Here is a 27471-nt window from a genome sequence, read left to right on the forward strand (position 1 = left end):
ATATCTGAAAGTTAGTGTTAGTGCTAACAGAGACATACAGCCTTGCAAGAAGAAACTCACACATGCCAAGAAAGCAGGGCCTATCTCTTCTTTAGATCTTCATTTATACTTTCAAACTTTTATTGTAACGGGTTTCACACTTTTCTTTGGAATCAACGGTGTCGCGAAGACTGCAAGATGGGTGGCATGGAGGCATTGCCAGGGGTTAGGGCTCTAGCCTTCCAACCCTGTTTCAACCAGAGCAGAACCACTTGAATCTGTTTTATACTGGAGTTTTGTGTAATATTTAAGGAGTAAAAGGTGAGGGAGGGGTTCTTCTACTAATAAAATAATATTTCAAAATCACTGAGATGGAGGAAAAGATACTCAACTTGGAATTTAGTTTGCTGGGTCATAAAAGTGCTTCTATAAATAGGCTGTATGATGTGGAATGTGTCAGTCTCCTTGAGCTTCAACTTTCTTACCAAAATAGTGAAGAGGCTGGGCTACAAGTAAAAAAAGCTAACATTTGGGCACTGCTCTAATTTATCTAAATGTATTATTTCAATTAAAAATCCAAATAATTCTATAATGGAGGTAGTGTGATTAATCCCATTTGATTGAGGAGTAAACTCTAAGGCAATTGAGCTTTACCAACCTGTTTCTGATTACACAGCTAGTAAGTGGCAGAATCACATTTTGAACCTTAATGTTATTACACAGCTAGTAAGTGGCAGAATCACATTTTGAACCTTAATGTTATGACTCTAGCCTAACTATTAGTTTCTAACCACTTGAATATATAGCCACTAGATTGGAAGATGCAAACCAATGACCCATGCAATAAATATGAATCAAAAGTGTTTGGTTTGACCACAGCCTCTATGCAACACCTAAAAATGTCGTCTTTTAGGCGGAGTCAGCACTCATTGGAGCCTCAGTCCTATGTATTCAAATGTTCTTATTATCTGTCACTTACATGTTGCTGTTAACTTCCTGGTCCCTGATATCACTTTAGTCCGTATTCCTGGAGTGGATCACTTAAAAAGTCAAATCTAATCGTTCAGAATTCAGAACAGCTTATCAAAGCCAGTTTGCATATGTAGCTAGACACTGCACAAAGATTATCATCACAAACTCAGGTTTTTATTTAAGGAACTTACAAGCTCAGGAAGCAATGTGAACAAGCAAGGATACATTTGAAAAAAAATGGGAGTAGTTAAAAAATGCATAACTATACAGGTGTAGGTGCCAAAAAGTAATAGCATCCCGAGAAAGCAGGAGAGGCACCCTTGTCAGGGTGGTGGGAAGCACTGGTGATACGAGCACAGGCAATTGGAGTGGACAGTAAGTAGATAATCAGACGAAATCTAGCCTCTACCTTATTGGGTCAACCTTTCCCAGAAATGGTTACAACAATAAAAGGAGGCAGCAATGCCTATAGTATCAGGACCATGGAGAGATCCTCCAAGATGATTTCGAAAGCAGTGAGCCCATTTGATTGGGACAACTGGGAGGCAGGGAAAGTGAGAAAGCAAGCTCTGTGTTTCGGTTTTGTTTTTTTGTTTTGTTTGTTTGTTTGTTTTTTAGTTTCAAGTATATAAAATAATGCGCAAATGTCTAACTATTACATTGTTTGTACGCAAGTTCTGGATCCTTGCAGTGGGAGTCTGTCACATCTCAGCCTCTGGCCTTGAACTCTCAAGGTCACCTTGACTAACCTTGACGAAGACCTCACTTACACACCTTGTAGAATTACAGGTTCTTGCTGAGCTGCTCAAAAATGGAAATAAGGCTTACTCTTAAAAACCATGTGATGATATCTTGTGCTGGTATGGAATTAAAGCCTAAGAACCCAGTAGGAGGGGAAACAGCAGCTGCAGGAAACACGGATTAAATTCACTTACTCTTAAAAATGTAATAAAAATGCCTGGCTTTTCCCAGATGTTTTGGTCATAAAAATGAATGAGCTAAGTTATTTTAGACTAAACTAATGTAAAAGAAGTGGGAAAAAAAACAAAACTTAAAACATTGGGTTATGGTCAGGATTCGAGGCAGCCAGTTTTGCTGCGAGTGCATCTTAGTTTAGACCTGCGCTGGGACTGTGTTACCTGGTGAACAGATGCTGCAGGCTCTGGGGTGAAAGACTACTTTTTAGTATCCAGGATTCTAGGATGTCTGCTTGAGAAATTCTTAATCTGCCAAAGTCACTCAGCTAGTAAATGATATACTAAGATTTAAACCCAAGACTAACCTAATCAGGAAACTAAGCTCTGTATCTGTGGGGGTATAACTTCAATGTGCATCACAATGACCCGGAGATCTTAATAGCATGCAGACTTATCTGTCCTATTGCCTGAGGTTCTGACTCAGTATGTCTGGTGTGGAACCTTAGAGTCGACCATCTGAAGAAGCTCTCCACATGATTTGGGTGCATGCCATCTGGGAAATCACTCTTTGAAAAGCTCTCAGCTATGTGTCTTCTCACCTAATAGGTCTTATGGTTGAATAAGGATCAACCAACAATAGGCAGAATATTGTCTTCAATAATAAAGAAAATTATTAGTAATTAAAATTGGTCCAACAGGGATCTGAAGGATGATAAAGCTTATTTCTTGAATTCTGCTACCCTAACCTAACTCCAAAGCGTGGGTCACCAACTCACTAAAATAACTATAAGTAACAGTCCCCCTGTACACTCCCAATAGAGTAATTTGTAAGAATCAGAGTTGCTTTTTGAACACCTAAACCTGTGACTTCCTAGGTGAACAGTGGTGAAAATACTTCCCTGTTACTGAAACACTTTCTTGTGATCTGGGCCTAAGGTAACTTCATTTAAAAACACATTGGTAGGCACACACAATGTGCCAAACACCACAACATAAATACAGAGAGGGAGAAAATGTAGAACGTAACCTCAGAAGATGCTCACCCAGTGGTGGAGATATCATATGCTCTTGTGGCTGTCCATGAACTTGAAAGTGCTACAACAGGACTGAAAATGGTGATAGGAGTAGAAAGCTGATAGGAGTGATAGGTGAGAGGAAGGGTGTCATATTCAAGGAAATGTGTGGAACTTGAAATAGCTTGAAAGCAGTTTTCCTCTGAGGGCAGTGAGGATAGAGAGTAGCCACATAGCAAGCACCTAAGCTTTACCCAGAGGGAAGTACAAAGCTATCACAAGATTGCAAGCAGGAGAGAGAAAGGATTAGAGTTGATCAATGCAGAGATTGGGTTGGAGAAGATTAGCTTGATTGCAGGATCATATTCATTGTGGAAGCAGTATAAAGAGTGGATTAAAGCGGGGCAGGGAGGAGGGCTTCAACAGTCACTGCAACATCTAAGTAGTAACAAATGAGGGCCTGAACTAAGGAGCAGGTTTTCTATAAGAACCCTATGAAATGGATCGGTGAGACATTAAGGAGGCAGAATCAACAGGGAGTAAGGGAGAAGACATATCTTTACTATTTCAGGTATATGACTTACAAAATCCTCTGCTTTTTTTACAGACCTCATTAAAAATTGTAATGACTCGTTCACTTGTATAATTACTTATTTGATCTCTGTCTCTCTTATTAGATTGTAAACTCCCAGAGGGCAGATGCTATGTCTCTCTTATCATTTTATTCCCACTATTTATCAGAGTATTTAGCACATGGTAGACATCCATCACAAGTTTATCAAATGACTAAATGGAGTAAGTCAACATGGTAGAAGCAAGGGATATAGAGCCTCTGAGCTCAGTTGTGGAGCTGTTAACTGGGATCTTTAAGGGGATGTACTTTGAATAGGCAATTGGAGATACTTTCCAGAGTTAAATGAAAAGGTATAAGCTGTAGCTGTGGACACAGGAGTCACCAATATGAAGAAAAGGGATAAGGTCACTCAGGAACCATGCAGAATGCAAGGAGAATTTAGGAAATCACCATATAAAGAGTGGCCAGGGGAAGAGGATCCAGAAAACAAAATCAGAACAAAATATTACCAAAGGGCAAGTATCAAGTATGGATTTTTTTCCCCCTCCCCAACAGTGTCAAAAGCTACAGAGAGGTATACAAAGACAAAGAGCTAGAGATGTCTACTGGATTTGGCACGTAGGTGTCACTGGTACTGGCTAGAACAATGTTAGTGGAATATAAGAGGATAGATGTGGGAAAGCAGAGGGCAACCAGCAGAGCGCTGAAGAGTGAACAACAAGTGAGAAAGGAGGTTAGAATTACAGATAACTCTTTAAGAAGTGTGTCTGTGACACAGCAAAGAAGGATAAATCAGCATTTGGGGAAATGTAAAACTTAAGAAAAATTTTCCTAAGGAAATTAAGGAAAAGGTTACTACCAGCATCATGATCACTATAATAAATTTTCTAAACCTTATTTCCCTTTCTCTTTGCTAATTCAAAATCGGATTAATCACATTCTACTGTCAAATGAAAACAAACCCAGACTTAGGTAAGAAGAGACTGTTTGAAAAGACTGTTGCAATACTCTGACCATAACGTCAGCACGTACCTCACAGTGAAGGCAGAAAAGAATTACTTTTATAGGGAGAAGTCAAACAAGGCTACAAAGAATTGAGTGTGAGGAGTGGGGTGAGTAGGTGACATAATGAAGCAATTAGATAGGAAATTGTTCTCAGAGTCAGGTGATTCCCAGAGGGGCTCTTAACAGGAGTTGTTCTGAATTCCAACACTTGTGTAAGCTCCCGGTGTTCACATATGCTCAAGAGTGGGTCAAAGTTTAGGGGCTTGAGGGAAGGAGAACAGCTGAACTTAAGTTGGTGAAATCAAATTAGCAAGCATTTTGTCCAGATTGGTCAGTGGGGACAGACAGTTCAGCTAATTGTTTATGAGACAAGGAATGGAAATCTGGTCTGGTCAGAGGTAAACACAGGGGATCTTATCAAGGCAATGGGGAAGGGGAATTCTTTGTAGTAAGCCATGTCCAAGAACACAAAAAGGTTTTCTTAAATATTGCTGTTTTCCAGAAGTACAGGACTCAGGTCAAGTTCAAAATCATCACGACCAAGTTGAATCCCATATAGAAACAAACAAAAAAACAAATTTTCTCTTGGGGAAAGACTATTAGAATAGCAAGTTAAGAATAAATCCAGGGACAAAAGAGGGTGTATTAGCACCAGAGTGATAAAGTGAGGGCCTCAGACAACACTGAGTCCAAGAGCAGGCTAGGACATGACCCCACCGGGAGCACTGCTCTCCACCCCACAAGTTTAAGAGCACATATTTCCCCCTGGGTCACAATCATTGCTTAGACTTATCTATCCAGCACTTTACACTTTATCAACAATGAGCCATTCATTAAGTCCTCACAACTTTGTCAAATAGTATGACAATGCCCATTTCACAGATGAGAAGACCTGGGCTCATGGAGAAGTAAGTGGTAGAGCTGGAATGAGAGCTCAGGGTTTCTGTTCATAAAGCTCCATCACCTTTTCCGGAGGCCACCCTAGTTCCCCTTCATCTGCTCCCCTTCCCCATACTGGTGGGTGCTTCTCATGCCTGTTGGACAGAGAGTGCCAACCCGATGCCCAGGGACTGGGTTTGGAGGACTCAGCACGAGGTTGCTGACCCTAATCACGCTGCTTATCATTAATGGCATTCATTTCATTCTCTGAGAAGCACTTCAAAGCCATGGAGTGCGGCAAGTGAGCAAATTCTGAACAGACAGCCTAGGAGGAGAGGTGTGAGGGCAATGATGACAGGGAGCTTCTCTGTGTTTTGATTTTTAAGCAAGGTGCCCAGCAGCAGCCGCAGAACTACACGGAACAGCAATCACTTGCTTAAAAGCCATTTCCATTTTTAAACAATGAGAGGTACCCATCTCCCTCCACCTGCTCTGTCCTCACCTCCGCAGCCTTGGCGATGGAAATCTGGGCCAATGTCAGCTAATAAAGGGGATCGATAACCATCCAGCTATTTTCACAGCAGCCCTCATATTAATGAGACGCTGCTGTGGATGAAGTTCTGTAAAAGGAGCCGCGCGGATGGTACTCCACCGCAATAAATGACCATGGGGTGGCTGATCGTTAATGGAGTGTTCTGGGGTTGTGACCAATTCCAGGCTTCATTTGTCTTCACCTGCACCTGCACTGCCCAGGGGAAGCAAGCTATTTGTTTTCCTGAGAACATTAAAAATATAGAAAATATGCACACATACACAGGGAAAACAGGCCCTCCATTGATTGGAAAGAAGGTTTGGAAAGTTCCCCAAACTTTTCCCGGGCCAATGCACAGACATCATCAGGTTACTGAGAGGCGTCATTCTCCTTCAGAAAGAGCATGATCACGAGCTTCCGTTTGCTCATCTTCTCCAGGCAGGGACGCCGCTTTCCTGCTTGGGTTTGGAATATCTGACGGGTACCCCGTGCAACCACAATGCTATACGTCCTCTAAAAGCGCATCACAGACAGGCTAGAGAAAATGAGAAACTGATCCCCATGCCCCTGAGGCTGTTTAATACGGTCCCTGCCCACCTCCTCAGCCTCTTCACTGCTCTGCAACCCGGTCTCTCAACATGGTTTTTCAGGTATTTGAATGAACCATACTCTCTCTGAAGAGAAAGCCTGTGGGTGTATTTTCTATTGGCTTCCCCATCACGTCTTTGCACGATTAACTCCTTAGTCTTCTTCTTCTTCATTTTTTGAAATCAGTTTACACATCATTTTCTTTAGGAACGTGCTCTCACTCCCCATATTTGGTTAGCGCCAACGTTCATGACACAATGGTCCTTGAGCTCCCGTACCTGTAACACCCTCTATACCTACCATCATTTGTTCAGTGTCTCTCTTCTCTACCAGAATAGAAGCTCCATGAAGGCAGGGCCTGTTTGTCTTACTCACTACTCTACCCATAAAGCTTAGGTCAGTGCTTGGCACAAAGTAAAAACGTAAATGGAAGAAATAATAGTTCCATGGATAAAAAAAGAAAAAGGAACAGATGAATGAATGGACTGATACATGCATACATGAATAAATGAATGAATAAAAACAACCAAAGGGTAGAAAATTGCCCACCATCTTACCCCATCCTCCCTCTTACCTCTGTACTCAGTTAGCCTTTGACAATATGTTTCCTAGCACCAGCTTTGAGACCCAAGTCTTTGCAACATTACATTTGATATGTGTCCAACCTGAGACTCTGCTTCTGTGTAGCCTCATTAGGTGATGTCTTGTCCAATTCACACTGAGGTCCTAAGATCCATCTCCTCCCAAAAGCCATTGTTCACAGGGGATGGGGTCCTCAGAGTACATTTTATGATTCTCCAATACAGGAGTTAAAATGTCATCATTTGATATTAAAACTATAGTAAATTAGATTCCTTTCTAATTACTCATAGTGGCAGAAGGGAGTGGAAGTACAGGCAGTGCATTTATAAATTAAAATATAGCATTAAAATCTGGAGAGAAGCAAGAAAACCAGCAGACTCACCTGTGCAGCTTTATGCACATACGTATATATAGCATTTGTGCTCCCACCTCGGCCATTCTGAGCCTTCCCTCTATTTGGCAGTAAGGCCCTTGCAAAAGCAACAGGTCCTCAGAAGAGATTCCAAAGCCAGTGCTCCTTTCACTGCCACTACTGGGGAATGACCCAAGGTTATACTGGATATTTGAGTCATAGAAAATCAAACCTCCTGCCTGTGTAACCTGCTAAGAGGAGAACACAGAACCCAGGTTCAGAAACATCAGCAAAGGCCAAACCCCGCAGTGGTAAGTCAGGCTGAATGCCAGCTGTCTCCCAGGCAGGGATCAAACCTTCCACAGACCAACAAGGCAGTGTCTCCCTGCCACTTTTTCTGGCAGGACCCAGAACGCAGGTGGTGCATACCTTTGGCAGCGAGTATTTGGGCAGCTTTATCTGAGCGAAGGCCTCTCTTCGATAGGACACATAGTAGCTGGCTCTTCCACCAGTTGTTACCTGGATCATGGGGAAAGACAAAGAGGTCAGATGGGGTCATGGATCATGGCATGAGTTGGAAGGTATTACCCTCTCCATCAATAGCCACAGTAGGTTGTGACAACCTTTGAGAGAATATCTCTCCCTGGCCTTGAACCTCCAACCCCAAGGCACCCTGAGTTTCTCCCATGTCATCAAGCTTAGAGAATAAGTGTGTGATGACAACAGCCTACCCCCATGGCTGGCACCTTCTGTGAGAGCAGGGACTCTGTATTTGGTAGCTGTTCTCGGCATACGATGTCAGATAATGAAGTTCGCGAATTCATCCTAGAAAAAGCGCTACATACCTCATTGCTGAATATCACTACGGTCACCTTCAAAGTACTCCCACTATGCACTGACACCAGTGTCTAGTCCACCCTTCAAAGCAATTTTGGAACTCTTTTTCTGGAATGGCCATCAGAGCTGTTCTCATATTACCCTCGATGTCCTAAATGTCATCAAAATATCTTCCTTTCAATATTTCCTTTACCTTCAGGTAAAGAAAGAAGTCACTGGGGACCAGATCAGGTGAGTAGGGAGGGTGTTCCAATACAGTTATTTGTTTACTGGCTAAATACTCCCTCCCAGACAGTGCTGTGTGAGCTGGTGCATTGTGGTGATGTAAGAGCCGTGAATTGTTGGCGAAAATTTCAGGTCGTCTAATTTTTACATGCAGCCTTTTCAGCACTTCCAAATAGTAAACTTGGTTAACTGTTTGTCCAGTTGGTACAAATTCATAATGAATAATCCCTGTGATATCAAAAAAGGTTAGCAACATCGCTGCAACAAGTTCGCGAAAATTGTCAGACCTCGTGTGTACACATCTAACAAGTATTTTCAACCGAAAACAGAGAAGCTATTATGTGGGCTGTACCCATGATTTATTTATTGTCTTCTTTTTTTTTTTTTTAACAATTTTTAATCCATTGCAACCATGACATGATTGACAAAGAAATTTCTTTCTTGATCGGAATAATTACTATTGCTCAAAGTTCTCATTACTTTGAAATTAATTTCACTTCCGATATGAGCACAATTTTTCTCTTCATATTTATAAATTAATACATTGAGCAGATATTTATTGACTCTTTCCATGAGCAAGTTACTTAAAGGCATCAGAAGTCAGAGAAAGAACCCTGGATTTGAAAGCCAGAAATCCTGGGTTTGAGCCCCAGTTCGGCCATCTCATGACTGGGGGTGGGGGAGTCAAGGTCTGTGACCTCACTTGGGAACAAAATGGATTCTTCACGGAACCTGGAAACCACTCTAAAAAACGAACGATCCTCTGGCCTGGGCTTAGCGACAAGTCCTGGCGACACGGCCTAGCTCTGCAGATGGCTGCTCTCGGCCCAATCAGCCTAACTCAGGGGAAATTAATATTCACAAGAGAAGATAACACAGCCTGTTCAGAGAAAATAGCAGGATGACATCGCAACCAGGCTGCTGTGCTGAGGAGGCAATTATTGGAAGCACAGGCTCGGTTCTCACCAAGGCCCAAGCACTCGTTGGAGATCGGCCAGCCCTCCCACTTTCACCCAAACCTGGCGCCCATCCACAGCAGCCGCTGTGTAGTAGGAGAGGTGAAACATCTCCATTGAAATCCACCCATCACTACTCACTCTGAGAGATGGTACCTCCCATGGCTCCCCCTGGCTCCGCACACATTGGGAGCACACAAAGCAGGCGCCATAAGCTGCCAGGTAGAGCAGATGTTAGAGGCAGCGTGAAAGCAGAACCTTGGGGGAAAAATGGTGCAAAGACGTAGGCTGTGAACCTAGAGGAGAAACTGGTTTTCTCCCGGATGTTCACTGCTATCCTTATATCTCTATTTCTAATTAGAATCATTTTTGTCTTGTATTCCAGGACTTTTGTTTTTTTGTTTTTTGATAAGACATCTGTTCTGAATCTATACTGTTCCTCATTGGCTTCGAGGTGGGGTGTTGACATATGAAGATCAATGAGTTGCTGACAAGTCTTTTTTCTTTTTTTTTTTTTTCCATTTTAAAACAAATCTCAACTGCATGGAATCAGATTAAAATATAATCCTTGGCTCTAAATACACATTCACTATTAGTTTTTGCAGAATCTTATTTATTTATTTGTTTAATTTGTTTTTGTTTTTAATTCTAAAACCAACACATGTAAAAATAATTGCCAAACCAAAACCTAGAACAGTAGTTTTTAGACTTTAGCATGCATCAGAATCCCCAGGAAAGCTTGTTAAAACTCAGTCAGCTGAGTATCTGCTGACTGAGATACCCACAGAGTATCTGATTCAGTCAATCTGGGGGAGGCCCTAAGAATTGTCTTTTCTAATAAGTTTCCAGATGCTGCTGACGTTGCTGGTCTGGGACCCCACATGGAGCAGCCCAGAACTAGCTCTTTAATGACAACTGACAGACACCTCTGTGCCTCTGTGCCCTTCACTTTTCCTGACCCCAGCCTCCCTCCAGGTGTAGCTACTTTCCTGAAACTCTGTTTACCGTGAAGATAAGTTTGTTTTAATTGAGGTGAAATTCATATTACACAAAATTAAAACTTTTCAAGTATGTAATTCAGTGGCATTTTGCATATTCACAATGTTGTGCAACCATCACCTCTTACAGAGTTCTACAAAATTTTCATCACCCTCAAAGGAGAATGTGTACCCAGCAATAAAGTTTTTAAACCCCAAAGTATTTCTTTCGGTTGCCTATACGACTAAAAATCCGTTCCCTATCGGACACGCTGACCCTCACCGACCTTACCCTTAGTGAATTAGACAGGCCTCAGAGAAGACAAGTCCCATCTCTGAATGCCAGCCAGAGCTCAGCAATTAAATGAAGACCCACTCACATCCACAGGGACCCAGTCACATCCACAGGGAACAAGATGACAGCATCATTAGGCCTCTTATCAGCACCACAGAGCAAGACTGGACCCTTTAGGATTGCCAAATCACCGAGGGCTACAGGAAAACAGAGTGTTCCCCTTGATAGGGTGATGGACCCCACCTCTTGGGAACACAGCCCAGTCATGCTTGCTTCAGCCCTGCACAAGCACAGACTCTCACGTTCACAAGCTCTTACAACCTGGAAGAGCTTGCGGTTGAGCAAATCATGAAGATGGAAATTACGCTTTGGATCCAACATGGAATAGCCCAAAATATTCAGGGGCTGCATGACCGAGAGCCCAGAGGTTCTCCCAGGACCTCATATTATAGTATCTCCCAGCAGTAACAAGCTGGTTCCCGCAGCTGTGCCCTTGTCCTGGCCATGCCCCTCCCTGTACCATCAAAATCCAACTGATGCTTTAAACCTCAGTGTAAGACCCAGAGTTCACGGAATGGTTTTGCATGGCACAAATTCATTATAATTTCTCCTGCCTCTAATCTCCTGAACTTTGTTACTTCCATTTCTTCAGCACTCTTAACATTTACTCTTGTGGTATACATATTCCTAAAATTATCCCTCCATGTCTTATTACAAGGTTGCAAGTTCCTGATTTGTAGGCAGAGCTGGTCTTGTGGCAAGAGATTAGTGGCTACATGATAATAAACATAATGATAAAACTGTCATTGATTGAGTTCATTTACCATGTTCCAGAACTCCATGTAGCCCTTATATAAATTATCTACTTTAATCCTCATGACAACCCGACAGAGCCTATAAGATACTGAGTGACTGGCCCAAGGCAAATCTGAACACAGTAAAGTTTGGCTCTAAAGTTTCTCCACGTCCTGTGACTTAGATGAGTCCTCCAGTCATCTTGCTCATCTCACTGCAACAACAGTACAGTTCCTTGATTCCAAAATCTTTAAAATAAGTTTTTAAATCTCTGTAATTTGCATGTGTTTATATGTTTGTGTTTCTTTGTATTCCCAGAAAATCTGTCAGGGTATTTATGTTGCATTTTAATAAGATGTCTTCTTAAAAAAGAGATGAGGTAATAAAACAGTAATAATAATAACTACCATGCAGTAAAATCTTATTACATGGAAGATACTATGATAAGCAGTTTATAAACTGTACCTCATATACATACATTATGCATTATGTGTATGCATAATACCAAAAAATGTATACACATTTTAAGAAAGGAAAATTGTATTAAAATTGTAATACCCAATATATACTGATAACAGAAGATGAATACAAGTCACATTTGACTTCTGCAATTACAAGAGCTGCTCAAAGTGGGTACCATCAGCATCTAGACACTTCTGATTACAGTGAACTACTATTTGAGCAACGTTGACCAAAGTGTCCACTTGTATACATTTTTTTGGCATCCCCAGTATATATTATCCCTACTTGATACGTCAAGAAATTGAGGCTGAGAGTGACAATGACCGCCTTTCATTGTCACAGCCACTATATGACCCCAGCCTATGCTGGGCCCTTAACGAGGCATGAGCACATCCCCAAACTGTCAGGGCAGTGGGTCAATACTTATTGACTAACTGAATAACGAAATGTGATTAATTCGCTTAACCAGAGACGGCGTTTAATTTCCTCCAGTGTTCAGTGACTAAATCCTGGAGGTAGAGAAGAACTCTCTGTTCCTACCCAGCCCCTGATGGCCACAGGATCTTATTTCCAAACAGAAGCTCTAGCACTCCCCCTTGGAAGCAGGGTCATCACGAGATTGGGATGGTACCAGGTTAATGCATTTGCAGCCTCTCTGCTATTTGCGTGACTCTCTGGCAACCACACAAGGAAGGAATAAAGTTTAGTGACTATTAATCTATTTTGATGAACTTTTCTCTTCCTTACAAGCAAATTTGCTGGCATTGTAAATCCCAGAGATTATTACCACTTTCCCTTTCAGTGACACCTTTTATTTTATATTTGATGAATGTCATCCAATTATTTGCTCTGGGCCCATCCGTCATGCTAAACACAGAATTAGCTGGGTCTTTTCCTCACTAATGACTGGCTCGTTAATCTGATTTTCTGGATTTCCATTTTACAGGTTTAATTGGGCTCCTGGCCAGTGAAAATGATTCCTTTGGACAAGTGCAGTGGCCATTAAACACATCTGTCTCTTCTGACTTGTTCCCACTCTTGCCGTAACAAAGTCTAACCTGGCATATCCTTTATTTTTTTTCATTTCTCCTTGCTTGTGGATAATGGCTTACCCTGGAGGAGAGAGAGAAATCTACCCTCCAAAAAAATGGAACCAAAGGGCTTTGGAGTCATATTGAGCCTGTTTCTTCCATAGACAGAAGAAAACTTGAAATGTCTCTAAAATTCACAAATAGGCAAAAATAATCAGAAGAAAAGCAGAAACTAACATTTTTAAATATGAATCATATGATGTATGCTTTACATTCATGACGTTATTTAATATCCACAATAATAATGATTACTATTCATATTATTGTTAATAACAGCATTAGAACCTTATAAGATAAAAATATTAATAACATAACATTTTTTTGAGTATTTATTATACGTCGCGTACTGTTCCTGTGTGCATCCAACCTTCAAAATCTTTGAAGATGCACCACAAATAAACAGTGGAGCTGGAATTTGAACCCAGGTTTATCTGACTACAAAGCTTATGCTGGTCCCTCAGGCGATGTGAGGTGTTCAAGCCTCTCTGTGGAGGGAAATGGATCGCATGCCACTCAACTTCCAATTTCCCAAATAAGATGCCCACCAGAAAGGCAGATATTTCTATGTGAGGGTTCATATCAATTTCTCAGCCCTGAGAAATCAATGGTCTATTGTTGCAGAGGAGTGAATGGTGCTGCTATCGGAATCTGTGAATAAGAGGGACCATAATGGAAATAAATTTGGCTTATACAAGAGCTGTTGCCTTCGTAGAAAATGACATTTAGAAGCTTTTCCAGCTAGAGGAACTTGCTGGGTCCACTCTAATGTGAATAATCTGTCTAAGCCAAGAGAAATGACCACCTTTGCAGACACATGTTAGTTACTTCTCACACAGCCTCTGCACCGCTTCCTCCTCATTTTAAAGAAACAAAAGGGAACAGCCAAGTTGTAATGATGCACAATTAACTTTTCCAATTTCTTTGCTCATTAATTCTATTCAGATTATTTAAAATAAATCTTTACATTGTTAGGCCTTTCTCCTCCTCTCTTCCTATATAATTCCTTCAAAGATCTCATTTCTTTTTCAAGAATAAAGAAACAGGCTTCTGATTCCTGGGCCACAAGAGTCAATAAACAGCCATAGGTCTCATAGGGATATTGGCCATAAGTGTCAGGATGACCTGGGAGCTTCTTCATGGCAGGCTAGGTTGCCACTGCCCTCTAGACCTCATTTTCCAAAAGTGCTTTGCTAGGGTACCACCCTGTGTGTCTGAATCAAAAGTGTGGTACAGCCCTGGGAACAATGAGACACCCTATCAGCAAGCCATCTCCTCTGCTAAACTGTTTGATGTTGAATTTGAGTATTTGTCAAACTTGTGCTTGCTCATTTTATGTCCTGGAGACTCTGTGAAATTAATGTAATATGCAGTTTTATCTGCTTGTTTCTTGAAAGAGTGGGTCTAATATCTAACACAGCACTTGCACTGAGGCTGAACCTCCTCTGAAACAGATTTGCACATAAAATTTGTTATTAGAGCCCTAACATAACAACCAAAAACAGCTTCACCAAGAATACCGTGTTTCCCCGAAAATAAGATCTAGCCGGACCATCAGCTCTAATGCATCTTTTGGAGCAAAAATTAATATAAGACCCGGTCTTATTTTACTATAATATAAGACAAGGTATTATATAATATAAATAATGTAGTATAATATAATGTAATGTAATATAATATATAATACCAGGTCTTACATTAATATTTTCTCCAAAAGATGCGTTAGAGCTGATGGTCTGGCTAGGTCTTATTTTCTGGGAAACGGTAGATTTGGGATAAAGAGTTAACACTGAAGCCAATATTGCTCTCTTTCTTTATGGCTTCTGTGTGTGTGTGAGTGTGTGTGTGTGTGTGTGTGTGTGTGTGGTATTGGAGGGATAAGGTTGTACTAAAGTTGCTAGCACAGTCATTGGCCAAAAAATACTGACATCTCAAATGTCACCTTCCCCAGCACTGCCAAGAAAACTTCTTGAAGCCTTTACTATCTATTAGGAATATAAGTCAGGCAGAGAAAAGATGATGACTTAGAATAGCGTGAGACAAAGACTATGTATCTAAACCACAACATCACTAGAAGAAGAATCTGTACGCTTGACTCATTGAGTCTGATTATTTCAAATACAATAAAGGACTTGGACTTGATAAGTCTCCAATTACATATTTTCAAAGAGTCTGATTTTTGCCTTTGATTTGTAAGCATTATATATAGTGCCTTTGGTTGGGGATCCCAGACTTGTGTTTGAATCCTGCTTTTGCCACTTGCTGGTTTTGTGACCTTGAGCCAGTAATTTCACTTTCCTTATTTCTTCTTCTGGAAAATAGAGATACTAATACTACCTACTGACATGTTATCATGAGGATGAAACACAAGACAGCATGTGAAGGGTTTTAGTCCTGAACCTGGCACATACGAAGTACTCAGTGCATGTTTTCTGTCCTTGCTGAACTGAAGGCACAAATCCCTGCATCAGTCTAACATCTTGGAGGCCTTATGGTGACATGGTGACAGCTGATTCATGCAAACTGGAGGTTTCAGGAAGTGTTGGAGTAGCTACGTGGACCACCTGGTCAGAACTGGCCAGGGACAGAGGACTGATACTCTTCTTGTTGTCTGTAGCAAGTATGACTTCATGGAGAAGACCACCTATGGAGACCACTAAGCCAATGTGTTTTTGCCAGCGATTTAACCATCAATGGCTACAAGACTTACCCTCATGATCTGGCTTTTATGATTTAGAGGGAGGGAAAATGTTCTTGGGATGCTTGCCTAACCTTTCAAAATGGAAGTTCTTTGTTTTTCCTCTCCTCTTTTTTTTGAGGGGAGGAGGGTGGAAATGGGAGGAATGATGAAAAAGCAAGGATAAGTGCAGAAATAAAAAAGAACAGATATGGATTTCAATTGTTATCCTGGAGTAAAAAATTTGGGAGCATCCGGATATTCCCAGTTAATATAATAATAGATAAAAAGCGAAAACCTAGACAGTCTGCTTTGAGTGTTCTAAATTCAGGATGTCAGAGTTTCACACACACACACAAAAACCACTACTCATGGAAATCCTAAAGAGAACATTTAAAACTTACAATCAAAACACCTTCTCACTTCCACTTTTAAAATTGGCCCTCTTCCTTGTGGACTGTGAGTTTAACATAGTTTTGTAAAAGATGGAACTGAGAAGACGCTATAGAAGATATTATAAGAAGTCTAGCTTATAAAGTCTCCCTACACTTATGTAAGCTTTTCTCTTTGACTCAAAATATCACATAGCCTATTTCCTTTATACAGGTGGAGATTATGAGGACAACTAATTGACTGAAATCTTCCCAAGCTATATATTAGCCTCTGTCTTTTCTGTAGTATCTCAGAATTTCAGAAAATCAAAACAAAGTGGAGGGAAAGGAGAAAAGAGAAAAATTGTCCAGCATCTGTAACATCTGTGATTTGAGTTTGGCTCATTCATTTATCAGACATCCTATTTTAGCATGGCAATGAATCTCTTGGAGTTTCAGTGTTATTTTTCTATAAAAATGAAATGAATAATAATTACCATTCGCTTACAGAGAAGTAAAAGAGATAATATAATGAAATGCTTTCAATTAACTAGAAAGTGTTCTACAAATATGATTAGGATGTTATAACTGACCTATGGTATGTATCCAGGAACCTAAAGATTTTAGAATTATTTTAATTGACAAATTGCAATAGACTGAATTTTGCCTCTGCTACCCCAAATTCATACATTGAAGCCTAACCCCCAATGTGCTGGTATCTGGAGGTGGGGCTTTTGGGATTCTATCATGAAGGAGGAACCCTCATGAATGGGAGCAGTGCCCTTATGAAAGATGACCCAGAAAGCTCCCTTGTTCCTCTCTCACGTGAGGACACGGCAACAAGACAGTTGTCCATGGACCAGGAAGTTGGCCCTTATCAGACACCAAATCTATCAGTGCCTTAATCTTGAACTTATAAGCCTTCAGACCTATGAGAAACGAATTTCTGTTTTTATAAGCCACCCGTTTATGGTCTTCTTTTATAGCAGCCATCAAACAGAAATCCAGCTGGCGATCCAAATATGCCCACTCTATTGATTGTGTGGGGCACTGAAATTTGCCAGTGAGGCTATCGCTCTCCACAGATTGAAAGGCTGAGGCAATAAGGAATATGGCAAAAGAAGGAGGGGACGGATGGGCAAAGGTATCGAACAGAAGTGCTTAAGCCATATGGGATAAATGACAGGTGCACACAGCTGCTGAGAGGGTGATTACGTTTATTGATACATTCAAGATATTTTAAACATCTTAAAAGGCCAAAGCAAAGAAAATCACTAATTTTCTAGAGAAGCAAGAATGCTTGTTCGGGACATGGGATTTCCAGATGGCCTTGGAGATACGGGCGGGCTGAAAGATATAACAGCAAACCTTCACCAACATGGGATTTGCATGCCTCATGAGTGAATTCTGGGACAGCAGTGCATGGATTTAAACCATCTGTCAAGCTGTTTCTCAGAAAACACTGCCACCTCTCCAAGAGAGCCATGAATATTTGTGAAATGCCAACTGCTACTTCTCAGAGCTTCCCCGTTGCACTGTCACGCCTTTCCTGTCCTCCACCTGCAGAAGCATCATACTAGAGTCAAGCTCTGTGCTCACTGCCTTCTATGCACTGTCTGCTCTCCTGCACAATGACCGTGTAGAGGAGATGCTATCAGCAAAGCAGCCTGATTTACTGATAAGTTAATTCACACGCAAAAGTCACTCAGCTTCAAAGTGGCAGAGCCAATTTTGAACTTGGGTCTTTAAATCCTGACAATATCCACTACACTCTGCAACCATGAATGAGCCTAAAGTATCTACTGCAGAGCCTTTTCAGAGAATGGCCAGTTCAGGACCAATTACCTGGAGGGATTCATCAAACCCAGATCATTAGAAGGTTCCAGCATCAATGAATTTCCCAGTGGCTTCTGTCAAAAACTGCCTCCTTAATGAAGATTCTCCCCAACCCCAGTTTCCCATTTGGAATTCGTCTTGTCTTTCTCTGATTTCCACAGCTTTCTGTTTGCAGTCCTCTTGTTACAGTTACCCACTGCTTTCTTGAATTATTGGAAAGTGGGTACTGCTTAGGTCTCTTGTACTGTCTTCAATAGTAGATAATGTTTCTTGTTTCTATTTAGCCCTGTCTTAATATCTGGCACCCATGTCATAACAACTAATATTTGTAGACTACTCTATGGTATTAATTTTCATTACTGGACTGAAATTCACTTGGTCGGAGCACAACCCTGCAAGTAAGGTATAATTACATCCCCATTTTAGAATTAAGGGGCTGAGGCCCAGACAGGCCACGTTAGGTCACCTCTTTTACTAAAAGGTGAAGTTCAAAGCAAACCTCAGAACTTCCGAGTTGAAATGCTAAGCTCTTTCCACATTGCTAGGCTGCTTCAGTCTGTGTTCACTAAGTCAAGATCAGAAAAACACAAAGTGGAGATAATTGCATGGATTTTTACAAGTGGGTCATGATTTTACATCAACTACTCCTTTGAGTGGTTGGCAACAGCACAACATGGAAAACCAAGGATGATAAGAGAGTGTGCTTTTCTGTGGGAAACGGGGAAGCAGATTACAAGATGTTCTTTCCCACCCATTGCTGAATTCACATATTAATTAAAGGGCTGGCCAAATTCACATCATTCCTGGAACACTAATCATGTTTAGACATCCCATTATGGATACGGGCCCAGCTCTATTCTGTGTTACATTTACCAATCTATTGGCAAGTACCTATTCCGGTCTTTGTGCCCAGGCTGTGTCCAGGCTGTGACCTCACAGAGTTCATTCCTTTGTAAAAACAAGCCTAACACATAAGAAGTACATGTGACAATATAAGATCAGTGATAATGTTACGGTGCCTTGAGCAGGGTAAAAGCTAGGTGCTATAAAACAGAGAAATTCCCTCCCCAGAACCACAATACTTTACTCATCTTATTTGCATGCTCCTTCTAGAATTACAATAAAATCAATGCTGGGCACGGTAGAGTCCGCACTCATCCTATCTCCATTTTCCAGATGATACGACTAAGATATGGAGGTGGCAGAGTGACACCGCTAGCACAGGGCTGAGCTGGACTTTACACTCATGTTTGTCTACCTCCAGACATGGAGACATAACCACTCTCCTATACCCCCCTCCAGAGTGTGACATACAAAAGCACATGCACGTGGGTGAGAACGCACACCCTGTAATATGTAGTGTACAAACCAGAGTTATTTATATTCCCACGGACTTAGGAAAAGATGAGGTCCTCAATATTGAAGGACATTCTGTTTGCTAAAGGTGATGATGGCTTTGAGGTTGGAAGAGTAGAGAAACCAGGGCTTGGCTGCACTGTTCTAAATAACACAGGGAGAGATGGAGAGAAAAGGTGGGGATGGTGTGAAGCTGGGTCTTGAAAGAAGGGAAAGGTCACCAGCAAAGCTACAGGGGTCGCAGGAAGGATGTTCAAGAGGGTGGATCTCTGTTTGTAGGTTCCAGAAAAGGTACTTTGGAGTAAAGAAAAGAAATAGTGGGTGTGTACAGGTTTTACTCAGGGCTTTTGCTGTGCAGTGTCTAACATGAACACGGTGATTTATTTTTGTTTGACATTTTCTATAAAAAGTCTACACTACACTGCTCAATTATCTTATTATAATTGTATTTATTTTGTTTATTTTTGCAGAAGTGGTTCATATCAGGGATCTAGTTCTGCTTCAAAAAAACGCCCAAAAGATGCAGCTGGGTTAGCAAGAATTTTATCTTTCCCCTCCTTTTGGGTTACTTATTTAGTTACTTGTGAAAATTAACGAAGAGCTCCGAAATAGAAACCTAGGAATGGATTCCAAAACTCCCTTCCCCTATTGACTAGTATGGGTCTTTGGGAAAAGCATTTAACTCTCCTTCCAGACCTCAGTTTCACAGGCACACTCAGAATGTGAGGCCCAACATGTGCCTGACACAAAGTAGGGACGCAAAAGTGTCATATCCCCCATGTTCTCATCCCTTTATTTCCTGGCTTCCTCAGGGGGAAGGTCTTCTTTAACTCCTATATCCGCACATTTTATGCTGCCAGTTTCTTCTGCAGTCATTCAATGATTCCACAAACATGGTTTAATTATCTACTTTGTGTTAAAGCTTTCCATCCCTACTTACTGCCCCTTACACATGACTTGACCCAATTTGCCTCAGGCAAATGAGAAAGTGTATATTGTGACTCTCATGTAAAGAACAGAACATGTGCAGTGGTTGAGAAAGAAGGCTCTGGTGTTAGATTGCATAGGTCAAATCTCTGCTCCACTCTATACTGTGTGGCCTTAGGACAATGACTTACCCTCTCTGTGCCTTTTCTGTGAAATGGAGGTAAGAGTAGGACGTACCTCCTAGGATTTCATAAAGATTAAGTGCATGAATAATAAGCCTAGCTCATACTAACTACTCGGTAAGGCATGGCCGTTACTATCATACGCAATTGATTCTCCAAGAATTGCATATTATTCAATAAGAAAATTAGTCAGGAGGTCAAAAATCATAGATGAAGGCTAAGGACACATCTTAAACAAGAAAGTGCTGAGAACGACATACAGAAAAGTTATGTGCAATCTACTTCACAAAGACTCATCTCAGGTATTTCACAGGGAGTAAGGAAGCCAACACTTCTACGCCTTCCTCCCACACAGAACACACAGAGCACCCAGAAGCAATTGCATAGAACAGTAAAGTAATAAACATAGTCGCATTACGAGCACTTTGATCATTTCTCCATACTGCCATCTGGAAACCATGGCCACCGGAGGCAGGCAGGCAAACTGCAGGCGTTTATTCTGGAGAATCTGACAGCAGGCCTTGGGGATGGCGGACTCTCCATTCTAACTACGTTCGGTGGAATTACCACTGTGCATTATTACAAGGTGTGCAGACCTTCCAAAAACATTTTTCAGAGAAGAAAGTATAAGCCATCGTGCCTGGCCTCGAGAAGTTACAAGGCTAGAGGGAGAGGCTGGAAGTGGCTAATTGCATACCCCCATCACACACAAGCTGGCTTAGAAGAAAACAAGGAAGAGGAGATGATGGAGATTAAAGAATCAGACAATTTTAAAGCCCAAGAAGCACAGAATGGAAAACACCCAATCAATTTCTTTCTTTTTCCTTTTATGCAACAGATGTTTCGCTTGCAGTTTCAAATCTAATAGTAGTTGGTATAGTAAAGATGAAGTAGTAAGAGGAAGAAAAAGAGAGAGCTAAAAGGAAGGGAGGGAGGGAGTCAGCCTGGCAAACAAGAAGCTAATCCCCTGGGCCTCTCTTCTTCCCGACTGTGTTGTGCTAGATTCTGCCCACTGGGGCCAGGCCATGTGCCTGCCACCTAGCCTGCCGTGTGGTTCTCCTCAGGTCTGCCATACAGCCGTCCCTCCCGGCAGGCATTCCTCACCAGGACGGCAGAGGTAATCAGGCCCATCCTTTACACATCTTCATTCTATTAGTTTCATAATCAGCTTCTAATGTTCTGTTCGATAGATGTGGGGCCGACCAGACCAAGGGCTTGAACAGCTGCTCCGGCCACAGAGCTATTCTCTGTGCCATTGATCACACAGACAAAAATCAATCCTGGCTAAGGAGAAAGAAGTTAAAAATAAATTGCCGTGATTAATTTCTGTTCAGACCTTCTGACTCCCAGTTTAGGAAGGGGGAAGGGAGCGTATGCGTGCATCTGCCTGTCGTGAAATCACTTTCTAAGTCCCAGAAGGATGTTTTACACACACACACACACACACACACACACACACACACACACATTTCTCTTACTTTGTGCTTTTATGTTATTTTAGTTGTGTCTCCTAATAACTATCAGAGATAAGAATCTTCTAAATCATAAGCTTGCATGAGAAGTGTATTGGGTCTGCCTTGTTCATCACAAAATCTCCAGAGTGTGGCCCCATGCTTTCTAGACAGTAGTAACTCCAGAAATATTTACTGAAGGACTGACAGAATAAGTGAATGAATAAATGAATGCCCTCCCTGCCATTACTGTTTATTACAATTACATTTATTTCTTCATAAATTTATCACAGTATGCAATCATTTTTCTTATTTATGGCTTTGCTTATGTATTCTCTCTCTCTCTCTCTCTCTCTCTCTCTCTCTCTCTCTCTCTCTCTGTTTCTCTCCCTCCCTTCCTCCCTCCCTCCTATAAACCCTCCTATCCAGGAACTCTTTCTTATTCGCATATCAATTTCTTATATGCTGCATGATCTCCAGGGGTTATAACTTATTTATTTTTTTGCTTTTTAATTTTGATTTATTGCATTATCTCCATATTGTGCCCTCAGTAGATGTATGTGGAATGAAGGAAGGAAAGAATAATTCAGCAACTCTCTTGACAAATTAACTACATCCCAAAGATACTATTATTATTATTATTATTATTATTATTATTTTGACAATGGAGAAACAAGTTGGGAAATACTTCTGAATAATAGTCCCCTCCCTGTGTCTGAGTAAATGGAGTGTCCTGTAAAGTGATCAGACTTTTGAACTTCTGGAGTCATATAGACCACTGCCTTCCCAATTGGATTCTATGGAGTTCTAGAGCTCTACAGCGATGACTTGGGGGTGTCCACAACAGGGTGAAGAAGAGGCTGGGAGAGTGGAGATGCTGCTGATACAGCCACTAATCCTTCTAAAACTAGATCCACTCCACCTGCATCCGTTTTATATATTGGAATTCCTTGAACAAGGTTGTCTGAAAAGTAGTTTGCACTGCTAAGGACAGCAACAACGCAAGGCTCATAATCTCTTCTTTAATGTAATTCTTTCATTTTGTGATAAGGAAACTGAGCTCCAGGGAGGGAAGATGATGGTCCAAGGTCACAGTGTGAGTTAATGGTGAGACCAGACTTAAATCAAGGGATGCTGCCCTCCCCACACCTGCCTACCCCATCCTGGGCACACTGTCTGCTGCCACTGAAGGGGCTCTCTTCCTTAAGCACTGCCTTCTCCAGGAAAGTGTGCCTGATCATAGCATGCCTCAGAGATCTCCCTCACTCTGAGAAGGAGCCTAGCGCTTCTGTGAGTGCTTTTGAGCTTTGCTCACAGAGAGTGTCAGGCCATCAAGTCCTACTTTGACTGAACACAAAATGAGGATACTTTGTCAATTTTATTTACCCTTTCATTTAGAACAGTAATGGAGCATCTTAAGTGCTCAGTAAACAGTTGCTAAATGAATGAATGAATGAATCAATCAATACCACTGTCTCAGAATTTATCACAGCCCTAGGTACATACTAGGTGCTCAATTAAACCAAGTTGATTGGTTAGTTAATGGCTCTGCCACTATTAAACTCCAAGAAGACCTTATTCTGGATGACCATGATGGCCTTCAGAACCAGAGTCTTAAAAGCTGCTTGCAGAAATCCAAAATGTTTGTTTATTCCATCAGCTAGCGATGAAGTCAAAGGTAAAGTGATTAAAATTTTTAAAAGCTGAAACTCTGAAATAAACAGATATATGCCCTAGTTAGAATGGTAATGGGGAGAGAACTGGACTTAATAGTCTACTTCTCAGTCAGCAGCCCAACTGCCTTCATTATCTGCACTGTTGTTTTTACAATATAATTATCTGTAATAGGAGAAGGCCCCAGAAAATGGATCCTCCTGGGAGCTGGCCTTAGCAGAGTGAGTGCTGGGGATTTGCTGGGACTTGGAAGGGCAAGACAATGGAGAAACCTTGCTGTGTCACAATTCAACAGCTCCTCTGTCCCCTGGAAAGGGACTCGAGCAGCTGTGCCCAAAACGCACCATGGAGATTGGATACTGCACGGCAAGAGGATCAAGACAGGTGGGAAAGGCTGGAGAAGAGTGGAGCCGGGGGTGTGACGATGATGAACCAGGCTGCCACTCTTCCCTGTGGCACCCCATTAAAGAGCGTTTGAATAATCCTCCAAGTATATCTGAGGGACAGCTCTCAGAGGTGCAGGCGTGATTACATTATACCGAATCCCATTAAGCTCCTCTTTGGTTAATGATGCAGAGAGTTTCTGATCTGAAACAAAATTGAAACAGATCCAGACAAATAGGCCACTAAGTAAGGAACGGAGTGAGGTTTTCCTGCCCTCGTACCTACCAAGACGGAGACAACACTTGCCTATATCTCTTTTACAATCATCTGGAAAAGTTTCTGGAAACACCAGTCATTTGGTGCTAATGTGAAGATCCTCAGACTGGGAAAACGAAAAAGAAATAAATCATTGTCCTCTTTTGTCATCCTTTATGAACCCAGTCAGCCCTGAGGTCATATCCTGACCCTACCATTTATGGAACTATATGACAAAGCATGATTCTCTAAACTTCTCTGACATTCCGTTTCCTCCATTGAAAAACAATGGTAATAGTTACCACACTGAGATCCTGTGACAATGAAAGTAGAGTTTAAAAAAGTAAAATGCACCCATGCCAGACATAAACCGGGCACAAGAGAAATGTGAGCTTCTTCTCCAATGGTGACAACAATCATTTCAGTTTGCTGACTGGTGGGTGGAAATTGGTGGTGTGGCTAGGTGGAAAGAACATTCTGAAGAATCGCTGCTTTGCAAATAGGGAATTGCAGATTTCCAAATAGTGGAAGAAACTGAGAGTTGTACAACTGATCTCACTTCTTTGAGCTGAATGTACAAATGCTTGTGGTCCCCTGGACAACAAAACCTGCCTTCCAGACCAGAACTCACAGGCTACATCTAACCAGATGAAGCTTGTGGATAATTAAAGACAACGAACATCACTCTTCCTGTAAAACCCAGTGCATAGCCTACATGCCACCACTCTTCTTCCCACGCCCATGGAGACACCATTAATTAACAATAGTAGTCTCTCCTATGGAGCCACAAGAGCACCGCCTTCTGTGCAGGTATTATAACCAATCACTCAGAGGTGATACACAAAATGAAAACAACTTGACACCCCTGAACCAGACATATGCCATCCATGTACACTAGAAAGCAAGTACTTACATTATAACATGGAGGAAATTACAGAACAAGTCTCTGAGCTTAAGGAAAAACATACCTTGTTGTTTTGGCCAAGGGAGAAACATGGAACCTCAGCACACCTTTTGGGAAGGAAGTCTTAATCATTTATTAGGGGCATGCAGAGAAAAGCTCTGAATGGAATGAAGAGATTGCCATGCCTACAGGATGGGTGGGCATCCTGTAAATAAGGAGCCCCTCCCTGGAGCCATCATCTCAGCAGGAGACCCTGGACTCATCAGCATCTGGGTAATGATTATGCTGTGCTGTAAGAAAGGATGGGCTGGGATTCCTCAGAGAGAGGGCAGCAAGTGAACAGAGAAAAGGAACCTAGGAAGGACTCTGAGAAAAACCCATATTTAAAAGGTAGGCAGAGGAAGAGGCAGCAGCACAGGAGAAGGAGATCCAGGGAGGCAGGAGGGGAAGCTGGACCACACATCATCAAAGAAGTAAAGGGCAGAGAGCACTCGAGAAAGAAGCAGCAGTGAAGAGATTCAAATGTTGCAGACAGGTCAACTAAGTTAATTATGGAGAGACGTTCATTGGGATATAATTCTAAGATATCTTCGATGAACTTGGCAACGGTAATTTGAGTGGCGTGGCAGAGGGAGAAGTCAGTCTTGAGTGGGTTAAAGAGAGAAGGAAATGAGAAAATGGATAATGAATAGGGACAGCTCTCAAGAAATGTGGCTGTGAATGAGAGTTGGAACCTTTATAGAGAGGAGTGTGGCGGTCAAAGAAAGTTGGGTTGTTGCTTTAATTTAAGGACAGTAGATATTTAAAAATACTTAAAACAAACAAACAAACCAAAAAAAAAAACACCTAAAAATAGAGACGAATAATCTAAAGACACAGGGAAAAGAAGGCTAATCAACAAAGCCAGGACCCTGGGAGGTTAGAAGGGATAGGTTTGGGTATTCGGACTGAGGAATTTTACAAGGGAACGAAGTGGGTTCTTTGTACTTTTCATGCATAAATTAATTCTATAAAGCTGGATGCATAGTAGGGACTCAATAAATTTGAGTCTTTCAAAGTTGTCTTGAGTTCTGTTTCCCCCCCATAGTAGAGCCTGAGACAAGGACTTTTATGCAGCGAGTTTTTTTTGGAGGGGTGGGGTGGGGATGTTTCTTTGTTTGTTTTTGAGAAATGATCGCAGGGAACATGACTGGCACAACTAGGATGTAGGAATCAAAGAGGAAGAGAAAACCATCCCAGGGCTTATCACTAAACTGGTTATTAGTAGGAGAAGCTGGTTCTCAATCCCACTGGGGACCCTATGAGAGAATGAGGCTCAGAATTGTCCTTCTGACACAGGAAGAGAGGAGTACTTCCCATTGACTCTTGATTCCTACTGGTCAAATTGTCCCAAAGGGACACTTTGCACTTCAAGATTTGCATCTGCACCAGAATGGCTAAGGGGTCTCTTGTGAGCATCCCACTTGGGGAGAAAGGAGCCCCCAAACAGAAAGCAAGAGGCTCATAGTGCAGCTGAGGCAAGGTGAGATCAGACCACCTCTGTGCACAGCTAGTTTCTGAGCAAACATGAGCCAGAAGGATGTGAGATGGGACACATAACACATTCAACACAAAGGTCAACTAAACCTCACTACTTCACAATCAGATCACTAAGTTGCCTTTCTTTATTCAAGGAAGTATTTCAAATGCTAACAGCAACTTTTACTTCAAGTTACTAAAATCATTACATCTAGAGGAGACATATCCCAGCTACATGCTATGTAAAGAACTTTCATTAGTGGGGGCTATTATAAACACTTTTAAGAGTCTTAAACAGCTTCAAGAATATTCACCTGAAGATGTCTTTATTGGATTTCTTTTGAAGATTGTCTCTGCAACTCTTTCATTTTCGTTTAAACTCCTGTGTTGTAAATGTGTCCCTAATGATGAAATTGCTATTTATTTAACATTTCAAATCTCTCCCATTAAGACCAAATTAACATCATTTAAAATATTGCCAAATAGATTTTCTTTGAATAATTACACTCCACTAATTCCTGCCTCGGGGCTTTTTTCTTTTAGAAAGACAATTTATTAGGGATACAGTAGTCATGCCACAGAGGCTTTCCTACCTCCAGCATTGGTGCATAAAGCAGGATCTTAACCAAAGTATCAAAACCCAGGTGAGCTAGGTTACCAAGATGTTACAAAAAGGTTTTCAAGAATCTTGAAAGATAATTAAACCCCGGAATATCTACAGTTACCTATGTATTACTAGAAGTTGGTTTCTTTGATAACCAGCACTATGAAAGGTATGTGGGAAGATTTTTATCATGCACATATGTCAGTACATGAATTGAGTCTATGAATAATTTAAAAAATGAATTTGGGGAAAAGATTTAGTAATCTTTTTTATGTGTGTGATAGGCTGATACAAACCCTTAAAA

General features: G+C 41.4%; 1 protein-coding gene across 1 annotated transcript in view; it reads right to left on the reverse strand.

The window, feature by feature from the left end:
• The window catches only part of SORCS3 (sortilin related VPS10 domain containing receptor 3), a 539923-nt gene that overhangs the window by 101223 nt on the left and 411229 nt on the right, over positions 1 to 27471 (reverse strand). The window contains exon 8 of the mRNA XM_019725085.3: positions 7823 to 7912. Within this exon, the coding sequence (XP_019580644.3) occupies positions 7823 to 7912 (90 nt within the window). The remainder of the gene's footprint in view (positions 1 to 7822; positions 7913 to 27471) is intronic.

Source organism: Rhinolophus sinicus, chromosome 15 (assembly GCF_057876585.1).
Source record: "Rhinolophus sinicus isolate RSI-liver-muscle chromosome 15, RSI-T2T, whole genome shotgun sequence".
Taxonomy (NCBI): domain Eukaryota; kingdom Metazoa; phylum Chordata; class Mammalia; order Chiroptera; family Rhinolophidae; genus Rhinolophus; species Rhinolophus sinicus.